Consider the following 21,495-nt stretch of genomic DNA (forward strand, 5'->3'; position numbering starts at 1 on the left):
TTAACCAAAAAAAAAAAAAAAAGGCTCTTAATATAACTCAAAAAAAGTGCCAAATAAATCCGTGATGGATTTGGTTTAATTGGACCCGATTTCTTACCATGTAGTGATGCAAGAAAGCACATACAAATATGATTATTATCAAAGGCTTTGATTCATACACAAGCACCTGAGTTTCAAAGGACAGAAGTGAAGCGTGCTCAGCAGAGCCCAGTGACCCCCGGGAATGGCCTGGGGTGTGCCAGCAGACTTTGTGCCCCTCGTTCCAATTTAGTTCCATTTTTCTTGTGCAAATATCAATGATTGTTTTAGGAACCTGCTCCATCCCAGAAGCATTCCTTTTTTTTTTTTTTTCCCAGAGGAACCTAATTCTGTAGACAATAACTTCCTAAATATATTTTTATTTATCATTATTTGAGAGAGAGAGAGAGAGAGAGAGAGAGAGGGGCAGCGCATGAGCAGGAGGGGCAGAGGGAGAGGCAGAGAGAATCTTAAGCAGGCTCCAGGCCCAGCACAGAGCTCAGCGGGGGTCTCGAGCTCACGACCCTGAGGTCACGATTGATGCTAAAACTGAGAGTCAGATACTTAACCAACAGAACCACTCAGGCGCCCCCGGAATATATTTCTAAGAAGCAATGCATCGCAATTGAATAAAAATACTGTAACTTTTCATATTCTCTGGGTGTCCTAATTAAGGAAACAGATTTAAAAAGACTTAAAAATAGAAAAATTATGTGGGTCCAGATGTAGTGAATTCGGGACTCTATGGTCAGCACGAGGAGGGCCTCCCGATGCTGATCCGTGACTCACAGGAGGAAGGAGCTGGGCACGGTTTCTCGCTGGATCGTGGCTGGTCTTTGCTCCACTTGGGAGGATCCCATTCTGACCAGGGGGCTGTGACCTCCCCAAAGGTACCTGCAGCTCAGGTCATGATCCCGGAGGCCTCGGATCGAGCCCCGCATCCCGCTCCCTGCTCAGCGGGGAGCCTGCTTCTCCCTTGGCCGCTCCCCCTGCTTGTGCTGTCTCCGACAAATAAAATCTTAAAAAAACAACAAAAAAAAACCCCACAATTTTTGGAAGCCGGATGGTAGGTGGAGTTTTGTGAAGAATGCATTTGTCACCACTGAAGTGTTGAGGCTAAGTGAGCACCCCAGACTTCCACTCACGTGCAAATGCCTTTCGGTGACTGGGGTGGGGGCTGTCCCTCTGGCTCCACTCCGCAGCGGATGGCCTGTCCTGCGCTGGGTTTCCTGACCGCAGCTGCTTTTCCTGCCCATCCATGTCGATCTGTATCGCACCCGAAGATGTACAGACAGAAGTTCAGTGCTGCCATCGAGCCATCTTCTAAACCGCAGCACAGGTCTCTGTGTCTGGGAGTCACCTAGCCCTCTGCCTTTGTTCCCCCACGCTCCCAGACGAGTACAGCGAGCGGGACCGCCTTTCTCCAGACTTCTACGAAGAGTCAGAGACCGACCCAGGTGCCGAAGAGCTCCCGGCCCGGATCTTTGTGGCGCTTTTTGACTATGACCCCCTCACCATGTCCCCGAATCCAGATGCTGCTGAAGAAGAGCTTCCCTTTAAGGAAGGACAGGTCATCAAGGTGGGCGCCAGGCAGCGTGGGGGGCAGGGAAGGACGGTGCGGTCACCGTGCTGCAGCCCCTGAGCTCATCCCCAGGGCGGGCCTGTTCTGTCGCATTAGACAGTCAGCCGTAGGACCCGCAGAGAGAAGGCTCGTGAGTCAGAAGCAGGGACCCCGGAGAGAGCCTGGTGCTCGGCCTCCCGAAGGAAGCCCGCGGCTACGGACGGGAGCACCGATAGGGGGAGACTCAAAGTCCTCTCCGTGGGGTGGGGTTTCCTCACACACGCAAAGTGGAGCCGAACCCCGACCTGTGCCCCCCGCCGGGTGATGGGACCAGCGGGTTGTCCAGACCCTGGGGCAGAAGCCGGTTCCCTGGTGTGGCCGTGGGTCTGCAGGGCACGTGTCGGTGACGACGGGCTCTTCCCGCACATTCTGACAACGCACGGGAGACCCGACACTCACACTGCCTTGACTTCTCGCTCTGGCTCCAGGTCTATGGTGACAAAGACGCGGACGGCTTCTACCGCGGGGAGACCTGTGCTCGGCTTGGCCTTATCCCTTGTAACATGGTCTCAGAAATCCAAGCCGACGATGAGGAGATGATGGACCAGCTTCTGAGACAAGGCTTCCTGCCTCTGAACACGCCTGTGGAGAAAATAGGTAAGAGACCACCCCCGGGTCGCCCCTGCCCCTGCTGGCGGGGCCGCTCCGGCCTTCCCCGGCCTCCCTGGCCTCCCCCGCCTCCCCCAGCCACACCACCAGCTGGGCGAAAAGGAGCTGGTGTGGACAGGGTCCAGTCTGTGCCATTGCAAGGGAATCTGAAAACGAACCCACGCTGCACACCGGGTTATAACGGTCTTGCCTGCTTTTGGGGACATTTACATGCCCGAATAGTTATGAAAACTCAGGTGATTTTCTAATGAAAGAGGAAGTGCAGCGTTGCTTACTAAAGGTCTGTCCCACCAGAAAATAGACTGCTGCTTTCTGGCTGTTTCTGCACGTTGTGTCCCCTAAAACCTGTGCATTTATACCGTGACCCCCACGGTGCTGGGGTCAGGAAGCGAAGCCTCTGGGAGAAGCTGACCTGACTGTGGAGCTCTCAGAGGGGCGTCAGGGCCCTCGCAAAGGAGGCCCCACGGGCGTCCCTCACCCCCTCTACCCTGCAAGGACAGGTGGGAAGACACCACCCATGAACCGGGACGCGGATCCTCCCCAGACCCGACTCTGCGGCGTCCCAGTCTCAGACTTCCAGCCCCTGGGGCCGTGAGGAGCGGTTGTGCGCCGTGTTCCGGCGGAAGGCACAGACCAGGACATCGGGGTCAGGGGTCTCACTGTGGGACGCGCCCTGGGCTCACACCTGGACCCCGTCGTCTCCGTGGGGGATGGGCTGTGAGCGTCCACCTGTCCCCAGTGCGGGGCACAGGGTGAGGAAGTCACCGCATGCTTTCCATTTGGGTGGACATTCCTCATCCAAAAGGAAGAAAAGACTGTCCCCCGTCGTGTGGATGGAGGACACTCTCCTCTGTTTACCTTGACCCAGTTTGCAAGCAGCAGTAAGTACACAGTGGAACCGTTTTTAGTGAATTTTCGCAGCGTTACAGTTACGATCTCTAATTTTGCGCACATGAGGGGGAAAATCTACATATTTCAGAGGCCTTTGCTTTCCCTACAAAGCTGGAGACAGGAAGATCTGCTTTATGTCATTCATGTTTTAGATTTTAATACTTCAAAACATTAGGTTAATGTAGTTGCAAATCAGATTTCACAGATAAAATGCAGTGGCTCAAAGAATATGCATAATTTTAAGGATAATCACAAACTCAAGCAGAATGTTTCGACTCTTTGGTATGAATGAACTCACAGTGTGAAGTCAGAGCCGAGTCTGAGAGCAGAGGCTTCTGGGAATATTCTGCCCGGATCAAGTCCGCGAGCCTGAAGCTCTCTGAGCCCGATACCTGCTGACTCCCCTTCCGACGCCACTGGGTCTGGCTCTGCTCCCCGCAGACCCAGTGAGCCCGCTTGGGCTCCACTAGAAAGCAGTAGCTTGATTCAAGTTACCAAGTAGGTTGAATGTTTGTCTTATTGTCTTTTGCTAATTGTGACTTTTGAGGGAACTGGACTGAGGCACCGTGGGCCCTTCTAACGCTAGGAAGTGTCGCTGTCCGCAGGCTGAGCCCGTGCCCCCCGTGGCTGGGGCAGGACCCGGTGTCTGCCTCACAGCCGTCTTCCGACACCACATGTGGTGAGACAGGAGGAAACGGGGTATGCGCTGGAAAAGAAGACAAACTTTTTTCCAAGTCATGTGTGACATGAAAATTTACTTAGAGAATCTAGAACACAAGTTCCTAGAACCACGGAGGGAACTTAGCAAGGTCAACGGATACAAAAGCAATTGTTTTTCCAAATGTTAGCATGGAAAATTTGGAGTTGACGTTTAAGACATAATGTTATTTACGATGATGTAACAAAGACATGAGAAGGGAGGGGTTGGATGCAGGCGGGCTCTGTGTGGGGGAGGCCACCAAGCCTGAGGACAGAATCCGAGGATTCCCCGAGGAAACCGACGTCATGTTCTGCACTGTGGGCAGTGAAGACGTCCAGCACCCCCAAACTGACAGACGCACCCACAGGCTCATCCGTACGGACAGGACGCGCCCCTCCCCCTGTCCCAGTCCATGTCTGTGCGGATGGGACCTGCCCCCCGGGTCCATGTCTGTGCAGGGATCCGTGTAGAATCTGTGCACTAAATCAAACGTTTATGAAAAGGCAAAGGGACTGCAGTTGCCCGAGTGATTTTCTGAAAGCGCCGTGGAGGACACCATGGTGTGAGCAGGTTCTACGACCGGACACACAGGGGAGCTGAAGGAGACCCGGTGGTGTGGGCGGCCCAGGGCACTGCCATCCGTGCAAAAGGGCAAATCCAGAAATGGACCGACACCTGCAGTGTCCACAGAGTTTCAACCCAGGTAGGGGGGCTCAACGGGGAAAGGACGGTCTCTTCTATCATGGGTGCTGGACTCAGGCAGAGAAAAATGAAGCTTGGGCCGCACCCCTGCCAGACTCACGAAATGAACTCAGAATCGAACAGTCTTAAGTATAAAAACTAAGACCGTGAAACTTCTAGGAGAGGAGCTTCGTGGCCATGGAGCCCTGATGTCTTTGACGCGACACTGAAACCAGGACACAGTAAAGCAAGAGACTGATGTCAGGCTCTGGAGCATCGAGTCGTTTCTAAACTGGAGAAACACAGCATGAAGAGAAGGAAGGGCGAGGCTCCGGGCTGGCCGTGAGTGTCCGCAGGTGACCCGGCCGAGGGGGACCCGGACTGGGGCACCCCGCGCTCGACTACTCCACAACAGGAAAGCCAATGACCAGCGCCAGTGCGGGCCAGAGGCCCAAGAGCTCCTTTACCACGGAGGACTCGTGGATGGCGGATGAGCAGACGGAGAGACGCCTAAGGGGACCCGCGGTGTGCGGAGAAGCGCCATGAGAAGCCCTGACACCCCTGCCGGGATGATCGCAGCAAGCGTGGGTTGGGGTGCGGGACGAGAGCCGCGTCTGCTGGGGGCGACCCCGTGGGGCGGGACTGCTCTGTCCGACAGGCGGCGGGTCCGTGGACAGCTGGACGCACAGTGCAGGCCGGCCGCCCCCTCCTGCGTCCTCGCCCAGAGGACTGGAGCTTCCGTGCGTGCCCACAGCGTCCCGTGTGCTCATAGGGCCCTCACCGCACTCTGCTGAGATGGGGAAACTCAGGTGTCTTGCCCCCCCTGGGGAGCGGGTGGAGTTGCTGCCTCGTCCACACGGGGGGGGGGGGGGGCTGCCCCCCAGCGGTGAAGGCTGCACCGCAGACACACAGTCCCACGAGGGGCTGTGATCTCTGATTTCAGAGGATCCCAGCTTCGTCTCGGCCTCCCCATCGGACGGACGCATCCGGGGAGGGAAGCGTCCTCATTGTTGGGGTGGGGGGCGGGCAGAGCAAACCCACGAGAACGCGCAGCTCAGGGCGACCGGCCGCACAGCCAGGGCTTCGCGGGGCCTGGAGAGGGCGGTAGTCCGGTCCCGCTGGCCCCGTGGACCCTGCGGCCCTGGGGACAAGGGAGCAGGGGCGGCACTCCTTGTGGAGTAACCAAGACGGCTTTCTCCTCCTCACGATGTCAACAGAGAGAAGCAGAAGCACCGGCAGGCACCCAGGGGCGACGCGGAGGGTGGTGGCGCTGTACGACTATGACCCCAGAGAGAGCTCGCCCAACATCGACGTGGAGGTACGTGCCCAGAGTGGCTTCCCCGCGGCTCACGGCCAGTCCCCGGGCCTCTCCCCGCATAGCAGCCTGCGGGCCGTGGGACCCGGCCTCCCCGCTTCTCTGGAAGGGTCTGTGTGTGCAGTAAATGGCGTGAGGGAGCTGGGCCGGAGGAGACAGGGAAGGGGCACCGCGGCTGACCAGCCTGGTCGCTGCCGCGGTCCAGGGTTCCATGCGGGAGGTCGTGGGAGGAGCCATCTGCCGTCCTCGGCCCCGGGTGACAGCCCGGTGTCTTCTGGAAGAGAATTGACATCTGCGGTGTGGGGGCCTGGAGAGAGAGCAGAGCTATAAGCGGCCCCACCCTCCAGGCAGAAGCTGAGGGACAGGTCCCGTGTCCTCCACACACGTGGCCTGGGCTGGCGTGGTCCTTGGCACCCTGGGAGGCAGAAGGGACGCCCTCCAGAGCTGACAGGCTAGGTACTCAGCCTGTGCACCTGCTTTCTCAGGCGACAAGCGGTGTCCGCATCTGTCACCCCTGGTTTCTCTTGTGCCCCATGTGCTCCCAGCGCGTGGTTCGGATTCAAAGCAGGCTCTGCAAACATTGCTACGCGGACCCGATTCATAAGGGACATGTGGTGGCCTGAGAGGTCATCGCCCTTCCCTTGTCCTCACATTCAGAGATAAGCCGGTGCGTGATTTTGTCCGTGTGCCCGTCCGTGTGCCCGTGTCTAGGCGTACACTTTGTAGACAGAGAATAATTGAGTAAAGGCTTTTTGCACTCAGTGCAGGGACATTTATGTGACGGTCCTTATGCTGCAGAGGACCCTTCCCTGAACTTCTGATTTTTCAAGTTAACTCTTTGAGTCGTTTTATTTTTTTAAAGATTTTATTTGAGAGAGAGAGAGAGAGCACGGGCCGGGTGAGGGGCAAAGGGAGAAGCAGGCTCCCTGCTGAACAGGGAGTCAGATGCAGGGCTCGATCCCATGACCCCGGGATCATGACCTGAGCCAAAGGCAGCCCCTCCACCACCTGAGTCCCCAGGCGTCCCCACTTTGACAAGTTTTAAACAAGAACTATGGTGCGGGAGGACGTAGCCGCTGTTGTGAGCTCTGGCCAGGAATGGCGTGCGTGGTGCGTGGCTGGGAGGTGGCCGCAGCCTGAGCTGTTCTACCCCTGCGTCCCCGGGGCGCCGTGTACAGAAGCACCGGCCGGCTTCCTACCCTTCCTCCCTGGGTGAGCGGAAGAGCAGGTCAACCCCAAAATGATGAGAAAAAAGAAATCCTTAGAGCAATCGTGAGGACCTTTTTAAAGAAAAGCAGCTGCTCCGTACAGAAGGTGTCGCTAGCCTGACGTTCTGTCCCCGCAGGCAGAGCTCACGTTTTGCACCGGAGACATCATTACCGTTTTCGGGGAGATCGATGAAGACGGATTTTATTACGTAAGTGTCTGAAACCTCAGGACGCTGCATCTTGCTCATTCTGTGTGTCTGCTTCTGCGTGTGTCCTTGCCCTTGAAATGAGGTACGAGCTTCCGACGGCTTTCAGGAAGGTCCCTGTCTCTGGGGCTCGTCTGGTGCAGGAAGGGGGCCTGTGAGCGTCTCCGGCCTCCTTCTCCGAGGGGGCACGTGCCGTGTCCACAGGCTGCAGACAGAGGACACGTACTCACGTTCTTCCGTCTAAAACTGTCTTCCGTCCACACGTGTCCCAGCTGAACTCTCTGGTTGTTTATAAGGTAGACGTTTGGGGCAGGAGAGGAAGGAATACAAACAGGCCACGTTGTTACTTAATCCTCCCCAGCAGAGTGTGCAAGTCCGCCCTGACCTTCCTCCCAGCTGACGGCCGTCAGCAGCCGGGACCGGGCTCTGGGCAAGGGCTCCTGGTTCAAGGCCCGGGGGGGGGGGCAGCCTCCTTCCTTTACGCTGCCGACAGTTCCTGAGGGAAAGAGAGAGAGAATGCAGACCGGCTCATCTTCGTGCTTCACGGCACCCCCAGGCCCAAGCGCACGGGGCCGCCGAGGAGCTGGCTGGCCGGCCTGGGGGTGCCCGCTGCAGGGACGCTTGGGGACAGGGCCCCCACCTTGCACCAGGGGCCCCACCTTCCCCACGACCCCCATCTTCTTTAGTCAGAACAGCTGGAAACCATCCAGTCCTGCTAAGGCAGCTTTTCCTTCGAGTCAGACGAGTTCACACCCTGCGGGGAATCCGAGTTTGGGATCATGGCAGGTCCGTGTTCGGAGGGGCTGCGCTGGTCCCTGTTTCTTTCCAGATGAGAGTACAGGGTCTGTGAGTGATCAGACGTCAGGCTTTCTGTCCTGCCGAGGGTTCGAGGGGGCGGGTGAGGGAGGTGGGAGCCCCTGAGGCTGAGACACAGGCTCGGGCTGGTCCAGGTGACAGAGGGAGGTGGATGGAAGCTGCCTTGGTACCTCCCAGAGCGCAGGTCATCAGTTGGGGTGAGGGCGTCATCCAAGAAGATGCCCAGATTCTGCCCCGGGTGATGGGTGCCGTGGGGGCCCTTGGAAACACGGGCATGAGTGAGGGAAGGATGCGCTTTGGAAAATACTGAGCTTGAGGCTGGGAGGAGGACCTCCAAGCTCCTCCACGATGGGGAGGGATCCGTGCCATTGATTCTGGAAGATTCTGATGGCCATGTCGGACACAGCAGCATGTGGCGGAGGGGACGGCCGTGAGGCAGTCAGTGCACTTCTCACGTGGTATTAGCAAGACGGCATGGGAAGCCCCGAAGAACCAGAGGGGGAGAGTAAACTGCCCCCCGTGCCGCTCGGGGAGCCCGGAGAGGGGGTTGGTCTGCATGTGTGCGTGGGCGGGATGGTCCCAGGCTGCGTGCCCACGGGCCCCATGAGCTGAACATGGCGCCACTGGGGCTGTGAGGCTGAGGCTGGGCGTTTTCCCACCACATGGTCCCCAGCCCCAAACCCACGACGCCATGTGGCCTGATGTCTGGGCCCACGGATGTTGGTGTGTCTGCTTGTGGATGTGATTCTTGACCTTGGATGTGGGAGAAATCCCCAGGGACACGTGTGGTGGTGACCCAGTCACAGTGTGTCATGTGGCCGCCACCGTCCGCCTCCAGGGCACCTTCCCTCCTGCCAGCCGGAAGTGCCATCCACAGTGAACACCAGACACTCTCTACCCCTCGTGTCCCCCAGCCCCCCGTCTCCTCCTCGTCCCCATGAACCTGCTCCGTACCTGCTTTTGGGGCCTCACACACAAGGACTTTTCTCACGCCTGCCCGACCTCATGGAGCAGAACGTCGGAGCGCAGGTCCGCCTCCCCTTCCCTCTCAAGGCCCAAGACGACTCCCCGCTGGGTGCGCACGAGGGGGGCGTCCCCTGTGCACCCGTCAGTGGATGCTCGCACACTCGGCCCCTGTGAATAACAGCGATGAATGTGGTCGGCTAACACGTCCCTCAGTCCTTCTGCCGAGGCTTTCGGGTCTCAGCCCCACAGAGTCGCTGGGGCCGTGGTAATTCTGTTTGACTTTCTGAGGGTCCGCCCCCAGCAGCGGCCCCGCTTCTCAACGCCCAGCAGGGGCACGAGGGCTCGGGTTCCCCCCCGGTTCTCAGCAGCTCTCTTGTCTGCGGTTTTGTTTTTAAACTGTTGTTAGTGTCTGGAGTCGCCGTCCTAAGGGGTGTGAGGAGGTGTCTTGTGCTTCTGATCTCCGTTTCCCTAGGATGCTCATGTTAGCTCACGTGGAGCATCTTTCCATGTGCTTTCGGCCATTTGAGTGTCTTTTTTGGGGGAAACAGTGGTGCGGGTTGTTTGCCCATCATTTCCTCGGGGTCTTGTGCTGAGCTCCTGATGTGTTCTGGACACGAGCCCCTTCGTAGATGAGCAGCTGGTGGACGTTCTCCCATTCATCCCGTGCATTCCCTCCCTACCCTGGTGGCTCTGTCCTAGTCATGACGGAGAAGCCCGTGTGTCTCATGCTGGCATTCCCTAGGCTTATAAGCAGAGCGACGGACTCCCGGGAAGTCCGGGGCTGGCCATTCTGGGACTTGGTTTTGGACACAGGCATTGGGGGGCACTGGGGAAGAAGTGACGTGACGGCTGTGACCCGCTGGGTCCGGATGTCTTGTGGATGGTGATCTTAACTATGTACCTGTGTAGAGACGTGAGAGAAGGTTCTGGAAGGGAGAAGACGAACCTGAAGCAGTATCACCTCTGAGGAGGTGTGAACACTTTCGTGTCCCCCATATTGTTTGGCTCTTTATAATGAGACTGTGAGCGTGCACAAGATGGACCCGTAGCCGTCCCCCAGTGCACACGCCAGACCACCCGCTGGCCTCGGGAGGGGGTCCGTCTGTGGTCAATGCATCTGCTCGAGTGAGGTCTCTTTAAAAGCTCCCTGGGGATGCTAAGGCCAGCCACGGCCGACGGCCGCCCCACGGGCTGGTCCTGAGGCCTGGTTCCTGGGAGCCACGTGAGCCCTGGGGCGAAAACCCACGTTGTCATCCAGCCAGGCCAGATGCAGAGCTCGGGGAAGGGACCCTGTCCCCCTGAGCGCGTCCCGAGCTCGCTGTTCTGGCCAGGGTAGTTTGGGGACAATGCCACCCCTCTGAGTTCTTCCACGTTTGAACAAGGGCAGACCCCCGCAGGCGACTGGCCCCAGCGATCCGCTCCCACGGTGAGGGCAAGAAGGAGATGTTGGGAAAATCGAGTAATTCCTTCTGCTGTGTTTTTAGGGGGAACTTAACGGGCAGAAAGGCCTTGTACCTTCAAACTTTCTGGAAGAAGTGCCTGACGACGTGGAGGTCTATCTGTCTGACGCTCCGTGCCACTACTCCCGGGACACGCCGGTGCGCTCCAAGGCAAAACGGGTAAGCGGACGCCCCCGGCGCCTCTGACGCCTGACCCCGGCCACACTCGCTCCCGCACCCCCTCGCGCGCACACGTCGGCCGCTGGGCCCGGAAGCCCACGCCCTCCCCCCGGGGTTGTGCCTCAACATCTCACTTTGACTTACCTGCTTCACAAAACCTGCCCCTCTCGACTCTAACCCGTCTGCTTTTCCTCACGAAGGGACTCCCCGTCCCGCCCCGTAGATGCACATCCCCGGCTGGGGTGAGAGTGGAGGGGACGGCCGGTCCCTCCGTCCCTCGGCCCCGCTAGGGTTTCCGTGCTCGTAGCAGAGACCAGAGGTTGCCTCCGGCGTAGTTAACTAGTGGACGACACCCACGTGTAGTCTCGCATTTTTTTTTTAATCTCATCACTGCCAGTTTTTCTATATTCTATTTTTATATATATATATATTTTTATTTCTTTGCTCATCTGCTTGGAAACAGAAGAAGAGTGTTCATTTCACACCTTAATCAGGCCCCGTAGCCTTCACGTAAGTGAGCAACTGAAGATACCACAGGTAGCGCCCGCCCGCGGCCCCGGCGGACTCGCGCGGAGGCCTCCCTGTGGGCGCGCACACAAAAGAAATATGTCTCAGAACACGACCAAACAGAACAGAGCCCCTGGGCCTCGGACAGCAGGCTGTTCCTCGGCCTCGGCTGTAAAGGCACCGATTTGGTAGCCCAGTCCTCCTCATTTCTCATTTCCCACTGCCCGCATCATTTCAGACGGTTTCGAAGGCCAACCTTGGGAACATATTTCTTGCGAGGCTCATTGTCTGTTCCCGTAGACAATGCCGCAGCGTCTCCTCGTGACGAACGCTGTGCATTGCATTGTTAGCCGCTCGTGGTGAAATCAAAAGCACAACTAGGCTCCCTGTTTACTCCGGGACACGCTCCTGTGAAAACACAGAGCCCGAGCCGAGGAGGGGGAGCGCTGGGCGCGTGGAGTCGGCTCTGACACGCCCGCCCCCCTCCCCGCCGGCCGCGGGCATGACCCCCGCGGCCGGGCTGCGGCGAGTCCGAGTCCGTGCGTGTGCCGGGCGGCTCCTCGGGGGCAGCAATGCAATGCTGTGCTTGCTCGGCCGAGAGCCGCAGCGGCCGCGGGGCCTTAGACGGGGCGGACGGTATCTTCAGGTGTGTGCGGGATGCTTTCCTAGCTGTTTTCCATCGGAACTAGACCTTGATTCTAAATCCAAGCAAGCTTGAAGCCCTTGGCTCCCCTCGTGTGCCCGACGCAGGGCTTGGCGTGGAGGGGCGTGGAGGGGCGAGGGGGTGAGGGCTGAGGCCTGGGGCCAGCGAGCCCACCCCGCCGTCCGGAGGTGCCCGGTGCGCTCTCTGGACACAAGCCCATCTCCGGCCACCGGGGAGTCTCGCGAGCACGCAATAAGGGCCTTTGAGCTTCCTTCGATTGTGATAGAGGTTCATTTTAGTTTTTTTTCCTTTCAACCGGTGTGTGCCGTCTGCTATGGCGTGACTCACGTCCCCAGGAATGCCCCCGACCAGACCACCCTCCCTGTACCCCGGTTGCTCTCAGACCCACAAGCCCCCTTTCAGAACCTTGGCTTTTAAGATTACTGATGGGTCCTCAGCCAATTTCACTGTAACCTAATTTAAGGGAACTTCTGCTCCCCACCCCCCCACCCCGCCCCCACACCTCTGCTTTGGGTCTTAATTTACGAAGTAAATTACTACCTAGCTTTGTTTTGCCAAAGCTGCGGCCTTCCCCCTCCCCCGAAGACAAAGCAGCCGCAGCACCCCCCTCGCAGGGAGGCTGCGGGGAGGGTGCGCGTGCTCGTGGCATCCTTGACCCCTGAGGGAAGCCACGAGCCCCCCTTCCTTCCCTGGCGGGGGACGGGGCCGTGTGGTGTAAGCGATGTGGTCGGTGCTCGCGCACTCAACTGTCCCACTGTGCCTACTAGGTTCCTCCTGAGGGTTCAGGTACAACAAGGAGAGCGCCATCCCCCACAGCCCATCTCCATTCGGGGTCACCTCCGCCATCCATGGGTACTGGTAGTCCTGGGAGAGGCAGGGAAATGTCCTCGAAAAAGAAAAAGGGGCTGCTTTCCAAAGGCAAGAAACTGCTGAAAAAGCTGGGTGCGGTGAAATGACCATGCGCTTCCGGACGACCCCCCAGTCCGTGTCGTTCTCTTTAATCCCAAACTAGGGCTTTCAGTGACTCAAGTACTTCCTAAAAACACACTCTTCTCCCCTGACACCAGTAGAGAAATGCTCTTTGCACTACCGTCCACTGTAAGCCTCCCGTGAGGACAAAGAGCTCCTGGGGCCCCTCCCCGCCCGCGAGCCCAGCGCCCGCGCCCTTGCCGGCGGCCTGCCGAGCGCACGGGGGCCAGTAGCTCTTTGTGGCTCGCTCCCCGCCCCGTGCTGCCGGCCTCTGTGCCCTTGTCATCCGCCCTCAGAGGAATGGTTTCCACCTCGACCCCGTTTCCGAACGCTTGCCTCGCGACGCATTAACTCAGTTTAACTCTGGTCTTGAACTTCTAGTTTAACTGCCTTGATGTTCGGCCTTAGAAATGCACCGTGTTCTGTACTGTCTAATAAAATCTACCGTGTCTGCTTTGTACGTGTCGTGCTTTCAGTGCTCCTCCCCCCCAGACACAGGGCTCTGAGGTCAGGGGTGCAGGCCGTGCACTTGCACACCCCTGCGTCCCGCCTCTCCCAGAGCGAGCCGGGCAACACCCAGAACACGTTTCCTTAACTCAGATCATTCAAGATTAGAAAGGGAGCGAGAGGGTCGCCCCGTTTGGAGAAGTCACCGCTCCTCCAGCCCTGCCAGCAAGCGAGGAAGCGCTCCTGGCTCCCAGTGTCACACCCCGTGGCCCGTGTCCCACACCACACGCCACACGCACACACCCCGCCGCGAGCAGAGCATGGGGAGCGGCCCCCACAAGGCACACACCACACCCACAGCCCCCCAAGTTCAGTCCGTCCCCCATGGCTCTACACCAGGCAGACTACACCGCGGGCACTTGACTGAGAGACTGACAAGGTCACCGGCAGGCGTATGGGATTGGTTACTATTTTGTAATTCTTGTCCACTTGTAAAGTGTTTTTACTCTTTATACATACTTTTCAGACTGCCTTTCTTTTGTAATTTATGGAAGGTTTATAAATGAATGACCAAGCTTTTCCCATTGTGTCTTCAAAACTCTGTTGTAAACTGTAAGCTTTCAGTCTGTGGTTCATTTATTAAAAGGATATTAGTCCGCGTGTGGCCCAGTACCGTGTGCGTGTGTGCATGTGTGCACTTAGTGTAAGATATTTTCTAGAAATAAAATTTGTTATTTTATACAATGCTGTGTACTCTGTGTCTTTGTTTGAAACCGTTTTTATCAGTGCAGCCTTGCGGGCTTCCTTTCTCCTTTCTCCCATGTGCGGAAGACAAACTCAATATCCGTGCCTTTTCTGGTCCTCCCTTTTCCCCTAAAAATGGTTGTGACCAGCACTCAGGGAGTCACAAACTGCGTCCCCCTCACATGGCTGGTGGCAGCTGCTCAGGCGAACGGAGCTGCAATGAGGCCTCAAGGGTGAGGTCGAGCCGTGTTTGTCCTGTTTTCCTCTGACACTTTTACTGTTCAGGCGGCGCGAACAGAGCAGACTGCGCGGTCTCATCCCCCTGTGAGATCCGCCACGGCCAATCCCACGCAGCCAGGGCGGGAAGGTCAGAGGGCACAGAGTGTCCATCACGCAAGATGAATCAACTTTGAAGAACTAAGGTAAAAAAAAAAAAAGATGCTAGATCAAAGGGAAGGTCTTAAAAAAAATTCCAGTTTAATACCGACATAAGCAATGAAGGTCCCCACGACGGCGTGGGTGCACTTTATGCCGCTAATACGTTCAAAGATGGTTGGAATAGTAGATTTCCTTACATAAACTTTACCACAGTAAAAAATAATAATAATAATTTCCCCAAAATAAAAAAAGAGCAAAGGTGGCCCGGACTCATGTTTCTCTAAATCTTTAAAAATATTTAGAAATTTCCCAGAACATGGAGGCAGACCCAAATGTAGGCAGACCCAAAGCAATAGGGAGGCCACTTCACTTCGGTGACTACTACTGAACACTTGTGCATTCCAGGATGCCAACTGTATACAACTTCTAGAGAGAAGACGACTACCGCCGCTCCTGAGGCCAGCAGTGTCCCCAGCAAAACCAGACAAAGACGTGACCAGGAATCCACAGACCAGGAGCACCAGGAATTTTTTAAAAAACCCTTAATTAAATAGTAGCAGACGAAATCCAGCAATGTAGAAAAAGGCTGAGTGGTGCACTGGACCCGGCTGTGGCTCATCCCAGGAATGAAGGCGCCTTAACTTTCTGAGTAAAAAGCCAACACCCCTTACTGTACCAGTGGAACAGAAGACACCATCTGTCCTTTGCTGCAGGGAAAAGCGCTGGACAAAGTTCGATCTCTGTTCAGGAAACAAGGCAAAGAAAGGAATTCGTCTCAACTTGATGGAGTTAGCAGCCAAGACCGTGCTTAACGGCGGACGTCCGACCGCATCCCGCTTCCCGTCCGGACCAGCGCAAGGCCGTCCGCTTGGCCGCTTGCGCGCAACGCGGCACGTGCCGCACCTGAGAGCATCAGCGTGGTAATACGGAGAGAGAAGTGCTACGCTGTGGAAAGGGAGAAGCGAAACGGTCTTTGCAGAGGACGCGGTTGTGTATTTGGAAAGTGCTGAGACAGCTACAAGATGCTGCTGGGACCCAGAAGTGGATTTGGCAAGGTGACAGCCCCCGAGGTCGACACACGCAGCTCGCTGCTATTTCTGTGAGCTAGCAGGGAAAAATGAGAACAGAAATTAAAACACAAATGGAAGCGGTAGAATAATCAAAAATACAGGTAATTCGTTATATTAGCATCAAAACCACAATGTACTTAGAGATAAGTGTAACAAAACATGAGCCAGACCTGTGTGCTGAAAACCAGAGAGCCCCGCCTAGAAATGAAAGGATCTTAAGCAGAGATACACAGAACACGTTTGTGGTTTAGAAGATGTAATATTCTTAAATTCCTGATTTCCCCCCAAGTAGATCTGTCGATTCAGTGAGATGCCAGTCAAAATCCCAACGGGCTTTGCTAGAAATTGATGAGCTGATTTTAAAAATGATGCAGAAATGCACATGACCTGTGATCACCGGGGTGATTTTGAAAAAGACGAACGAAAAGTCAGAAGACTCCCATGGCCTGATTTTGAGACTTAAGGCCACGGCTATCAAGACAGTGTTGTCGTTGTGTAAAATGTGGACATCGAAGTCACTGGAACAAACCAGAGGGTCCAGAAGTGCACAGAGACATGTGGCACGTTCCTCTGTAGCAAAGGTGCCAAGGTCGGTCAGCCGGGGAAAGAAATACGGTGTTTTCTGGAAATGTGGCAGAAAGAGCTAATTATTGATGGGGGGAAACCGGCCCTTATCTCACGCGGCACACAAAAATTAATTCCAAACACGATCACAGTTCTAAATGAAAAAGTTGAAACACTAAAGCTTCTAGAAGAGAATGGAAAAATTTGGCCAGAGAGATGTCTTACGTAGGACACAAAAAACACAAACAAAAGACAAAACCCCTGATGATTGGATTTCATCAAATTTAAAAACGTCTTGGGGCGCCTGGGTGGTTCGGGTTAAGTGTCTGCCTTCGGCTCAGGTCATGATCTCAGGGTCCTGGGATCGAGCCCCGCATCGGGCTCTCTGCGTACCGCGGAGCCTCCTTCTCCCTCTGCCTCTGCCTCCTTCTCTGCCTGCTTGTGATCTCTCTGTCAAATAAATAAATAAAATCTTTTAAAAAATAAAATAAAATTCTATTAAAGCGAGAGAGAGCGTCCCACGCAGGCGTAGCCGTGGAGGTGCTGAACTCAGACGCCTTACGGGGCAGAGCAGGAGGGCGCGCCCCGCGGAAGCCGCCGTCAGCTTCTCACACGGTCAGAGACGCTCCGCGTACAGATCTAACGTCTCCGCACGCTCCCAAGAGAAACAAAAATACGTGTCCCCATCAAGGCTCCAAAAGAATTTATTTTATAGTCCATGACAACAGGCTCAAAGCAAAACACGCAAGTATCGGTCTGCTGAGGACTGAACACCAAAGGCACCCGGAGGGGCCAGCCTTGCAGATCCGCCGCCTGCCCAGACGGACACGGTCCATCCGGAGCAAAGACACCAGACACAAAGGAGCCCACGCTAGACGATCCTCACTCTCACAGGGCGCAGGGTGGCGGAAGGCACATCCGCGGTTGCTTGGGGACAAGGTGGGAAGGAGGACTGTTTGCAACTTGTGGGAGGGAGGAAATCGGTATTATTCTAAGTCAGAGGGAGGCAGAGACAGGAGTGGACGCGCTGGTCAAAACTCTTGCAGCTGGATTTGCTGATAATATAAATTACAGCTCAATAAAATTATGGAGAAAAGTAAAAGTTGGGGTGCCGGGGTGGCCCTGTCGGTGAGGCATCTGACTCTAGATTTCGGTTCAGGTCGCGATCTCAGGGTGTTGGGATGAGCCCTGCATCGGGCCTCCGGGCTCAGCGCCGAGTCTGCTTCCCGCTGACCCTAGGCTCCTCCCCCTGCTCACATGTCCTCTCTCTCCAGTAAATAAAATCGTAAAAAAACAGAACAACAAAGTTGGGTGAGAGAGAATGCAAGGAAAGTGCTCTCCGGAAAGACACACACATATGCACGCTCGCTCGCTCTCTGTCTCTCTCTCTCTCCCCCAGCCCCGAGCTTGGAGGCCTGGCTGCTCCCTGGGCACGTGCAGGCTCCAGGAGCCCAGAGGCTGCCTGTGCCAAAGGCGTCTGTGGCCATGCACAGCCGGGACCACCAAGTCCCGGTCCAAGGGGCTCCTTCCTGCCCCGGGCCTGGCCACCCCCAGCCACCCCTGGCACTGCACAGGCAGTGGGGGAGCATGGGCAAGGATGCGTGGGGCCGGGCCTACCTTCCCGGGTCCCCAGGAAGAAAATAATCCAGTGGCAGCAGAGCCCCTGTCTTGACTTCTCGGGGCCTGACTGGCTGTTGGCCGCATGGGAGACGTCCAGCTCTCTGCCTGGACCCTCATTCCAGGGTCGCCGCCCTGGGAAGACGGGCGTGCACCCATGTCCAGGTCCCAAGCCGAGATGCTCACTGGGGGGAAGTGGGTGGGGCACGGGCTCTAGTTCTTAGAGCCCCCAGTGGGCGCGCGGACAGCAGGTTGCAGAGTCAGAGGGTTTCTGGACTGGAACGCGTGTAAGGAACACGGGTGACGGGTGACTAAGGGCTGATTAACGACTTACCGACTCGATCCGGATCTGAGAACCTGCCGTGCCCCGGGCACTAATCTAGAGGCTGGGAAGACAGCAGTGAACGACACAGTCATGGCCCTCCCGGGGCCACACTCAGGAGAAAGGGGATGGAAGCAGGTCAGTCCACAGAAAAGAGCCGTGGGACTGGACGGAATCACAAAGGGGGTTTGAGCAAAAATCCGGGAGGCCCTGGAGGCGCTCCTGCGTGGAGCCCGGAGGCACGGAGAAGGCAGGGTGGGGCGGAGGGGGCCGCGGAGGACAGCAGCCGCGCGTCCAGGCGAGAGACGGGGCTCGGCGCTGGGTGTACCGCTGGCGGCGGGGCTGGAACTGGTCGGGGAGGCGGGTCAGAGGGAACCGGCGGGGGAGCCCGCGGGGCAGCACAGGTGTCCTGCTCTGAGCCGGCAACTGACTGCACCTGCGGCCTCGGCGTGGCTCGTGCCGGGCGCAGGTGCCGCCGCTCGCGATTCCAGGTGACCTCCCGGCCCGGCGCGGCGCTGCGGAAGCTCTGGGGGGGTCCCGGCTCGCCCCGCGCCTGTAAGTCGGACCGGGCGGGAGGCTGGCGGCTTGGTTTCACGACTAGAATGTCCTCTGGCCCTGGCGGTACGTGACTGACCCTCCGCCTCGTCCCAGCTGGCAGAGTCGGGGGGAAGGGGCGGAGACGCCAAACCAAAGGAGCCCGTGGAGGAAGGCGGCACCTGTCCCTGCGGGAGCCCCGTCTGGGGGCGCGGGGGAGGCTCTTGTCCATGGGGGAGGAGCCTAGTCCGTGGGGGGAGCCCATTGTCCTGGAATTGCTGGGGCCAACTGTGTGGCAGGGGTGGGGGTGGGGGGCGTCTGCGGGGAACTGGAGGAGCTCATCTGTGGAGGGACCCTGCTGTCTCCGCGGGGAGACCCCTTCCGTTGGAGAAACCTGCTGTCTTGGCATTGGTAGAGCCCTCAGTCGTGGGGGGAGCGCTTTGTTTGTGGGGACAGACCTCTGAGTGGGGGGGAGTTTGCTGTCTTTGGAATTGGTGGGGCCCTTGGTTCATGGGGGGAGCCCTCAGTCTGTGAGGGAGCCCTCTGTGAGATGAGCTGGCTGTCCATGGAATTGGGGGAGTCCCTCTGTCCGTGCGGGGGAGCTCTCTGGGGGGGAGCTCTGTGTCCCTAGGGGGAGCCCTCTGGGGGGAAGCTTTCTGTCCATGGAATTGGTCGAGCCCTCGGACCTTGAGGGGAGCCCTCGGTCCGCAGGGGGAGCCCACTGTCCGTGCAGGAGCGCACGGTCTAGGGGGGCGCCTTTTGTCTGTGGGCAGAGACTTTGGTCCTGTGGGGGAGGCTTGCTGTCCATGGAACTGGTGGCGTCCCTCTGTCCTTGGGGGGAGCCCTCTGTGTGGGGGAAGCCCTCTGTCCATGGAGGGGCGTTTCTAGGTGGGGGAAGCTTGCTGCTCATGGAATGGCTGGAGCCCCAGTCTGTGGGGGGAGCCCTCCATCCATGGGGGGGCGCTTTGTTCGTGGGGACAGACCTCTGAATGGGGGGAAGTTTGCTTGGAACTGGTGGAGCCCTCCGGGGGGGGGGGGAGCCGTCTCCGTGGGGGAGGCTTGCTGTCCATGGAAATGGTGGCGTCCCTCTGTCCTTGGTGGGAGCCCTTTGTTGGTGGAAGGAGCCCTTTGTCCATTGGAGGGGAGGCCTCTGTCTGTCGGGGGAGCCTGTGTCTGTGGGGGGAGACCTCTGTCTGTGGGGGGAGCCTTGTGTCCGTTGGGGAGACATCTGTCCGTGAGGGCAGCTCGCTCTCTGTGGGCGAAGCCTGCTGTCCATGGAATTGGTGGAACCTCATGTCTGTGGACAGAGCCCTGTCTCGGTGGGGGGAGCGAATTGTTCATGGGGAGAGACTTCTGAGTGGGGGGAGCCCTCTGTCTGTGGGGGGAAACTTGCTCTCCATGGATTTGGTGGGGAAAAATCCTCTGTCCGTGGGGGCAGCTCTCTGTGAGGGAGACATGTCTCTGTGGGGGGAGCTTGCTGTCCATGGAGCTGGTGGAAATCCCTGTCTGTGGGGAGAGACCTCTGAGTGGGGCGAAGCTTGCGGTCATTGGAATTGGTGGAGCCCCGTGTCTGTGGGGGGAGCCCCCTGTCCGTGGGGCGCCTGTTTTCCGTGGAGGGTTGTCCCTGAGGGGAGCCATGTGTCCGTGGGGGAAGTCCTCTGCCTGTGCGGGGAGGCTTCTGTCCATGGGGCGCCTGTCATCCGTGGGGGTTTGTGGTCCATGGGAGGAGCTCTCTGTCCGTGGGGAAGCCCGTTGCCCCAGAACTGGGGGCTGTAGTGTTGGGGCGCCCGTGGTCTGTGGAACTGGGGGGCTAGGAGCCACTCTATGCAAAGGGCTGGGGGCGTGGCAGCTGGGGTGGCAGGAGGTGGGGTACCAGGGGCGACCAGGTTATGGTAAATGGGTCTGAGGTGTCAGAAATGGCTCTGTGAGTCCCTGAGTGCCGGGGAGCCCGGGACATGCCCCAGCTGTCGGCGGGGCCAGGCGGCAGTGCGCGGCGGTGGGGCTGTCCTTGACCGGAGCCCAGGCACCCCCAGGAGCCAGGCCTAACAGTCCGAAGGCGCGTGTCCCGAGGGAAGCAGATGGGTTGGACGATAGGGAGAAGCAAAGGCTCCCGCCCACATAAAATGGCAGAAAGGGGCCCGTCGGGTCTCTGGTCTCCGCTGTGGCCACACCTGAAGTCTGGGACCCCGAGAGAAAATGTCCCCCACCCGGCTGGGTCCCCCCGAGCCTGCGGGAGCGGGGTCGCAGCAGCCGCGGATTATGCCCTGGAAGGCAGGTTCCCGAGGACCAGACTCCTCACTGAGGGGCCTCCGGGCACGGGGGACTGCAGGCGCGGACACCCGCCCCAGGGACAGCGTGGCCCTCCAGCTGTGCCCCGGGGGTGACAGGAGGGCCCGTGCAGAATGAAGTGTGGTCTCGCAGGGACAGACAGACGGGCTCTGACAGACGCGGGGCTGAGCGCGCGCTCGCCTGTGGAAACCTCTCCAAAGCGGGTGGCGGGGGGCAGATGCAGGACGAAGCAGTGTCTCCCCACAGACGACGCCGTGCGCGGCCCCCTTGCCGCCTGCACCGGGGGCGGGATGGCCGCCAGGATCTGGATCTCACTGGGTGGGCGGACTCGGGCTGTGGGACTTGGGGGCTGTTCTCCAGCTCCAGCAGCCGCAGACCTGTGGGAGGTCAAGGGCAGCAAGGGCCTGAGGCAGGAGGAACGTGGAACGTCGAGCCAGGGCTCGTGCTGCCTGCGCTCGCACCTTCCCGACCCCTCACACGTCCCCGGCGTCACTGGCACCTGCGGGCTGGAGACCGTTTCAGGCCTGGGTCGAGCAGGGAAGCCGAGGGCTTGGGGGGCTGACCCGGCAGCGGCTTTCCGATGGGGGGGTACTCGCACCAGACGAGGCGGCGAGCTCTGTAGAGGGAGGCTCGTGTCCGGGGCGGGGCGGTGGCGGCAAGGACACGGTGGGAAATGCGTCCCCGATAAGAGTCTGTCCTGGAAACCCGGGTTACACGGGCGAGGCGTTGGGAGGTCACGT

General features: G+C 58.2%; 1 protein-coding gene across 11 annotated transcripts in view; it reads left to right on the forward strand.

Annotated features, from left to right (window-relative positions):
- The window catches only part of RIMBP2 (RIMS binding protein 2), a 206,437-nt gene extending 192,491 nt beyond the window's left edge, over window positions 1-13,946 (forward strand). For 6 of the 11 annotated variants that reach the window (XM_047697843.1, XM_047697846.1, XM_047697845.1 and 3 more), the window contains 6 exons: window positions 1,413-1,597; window positions 2,068-2,236; window positions 5,738-5,838; window positions 7,181-7,252; window positions 10,516-10,650; window positions 12,589-13,946. In XM_047697843.1, the coding sequence (XP_047553799.1) occupies window positions 1,413-1,597; window positions 2,068-2,236; window positions 5,738-5,838; window positions 7,181-7,252; window positions 10,516-10,650; window positions 12,589-12,777 (851 nt within the window). In that variant the 3' untranslated portion in view covers window positions 12,778-13,946. Of the gene's footprint in view, window positions 1-1,412; window positions 1,598-2,067; window positions 2,237-5,737; window positions 5,839-7,180; window positions 7,253-10,515; window positions 10,651-11,113 lie in introns of all 11 variants that reach the window. The other 5 variants (XM_047697841.1, XM_047697848.1, XM_047697850.1 and 2 more) reach the window with 2 other exon arrangements.
- The last annotated feature ends 7,549 nt before the right edge of the window (window positions 13,947-21,495 follow it).

The sequence above is a fragment of the Lutra lutra genome, chromosome 12, assembly GCF_902655055.1.
Source record: "Lutra lutra chromosome 12, mLutLut1.2, whole genome shotgun sequence".
Taxonomy (NCBI): domain Eukaryota; kingdom Metazoa; phylum Chordata; class Mammalia; order Carnivora; family Mustelidae; genus Lutra; species Lutra lutra.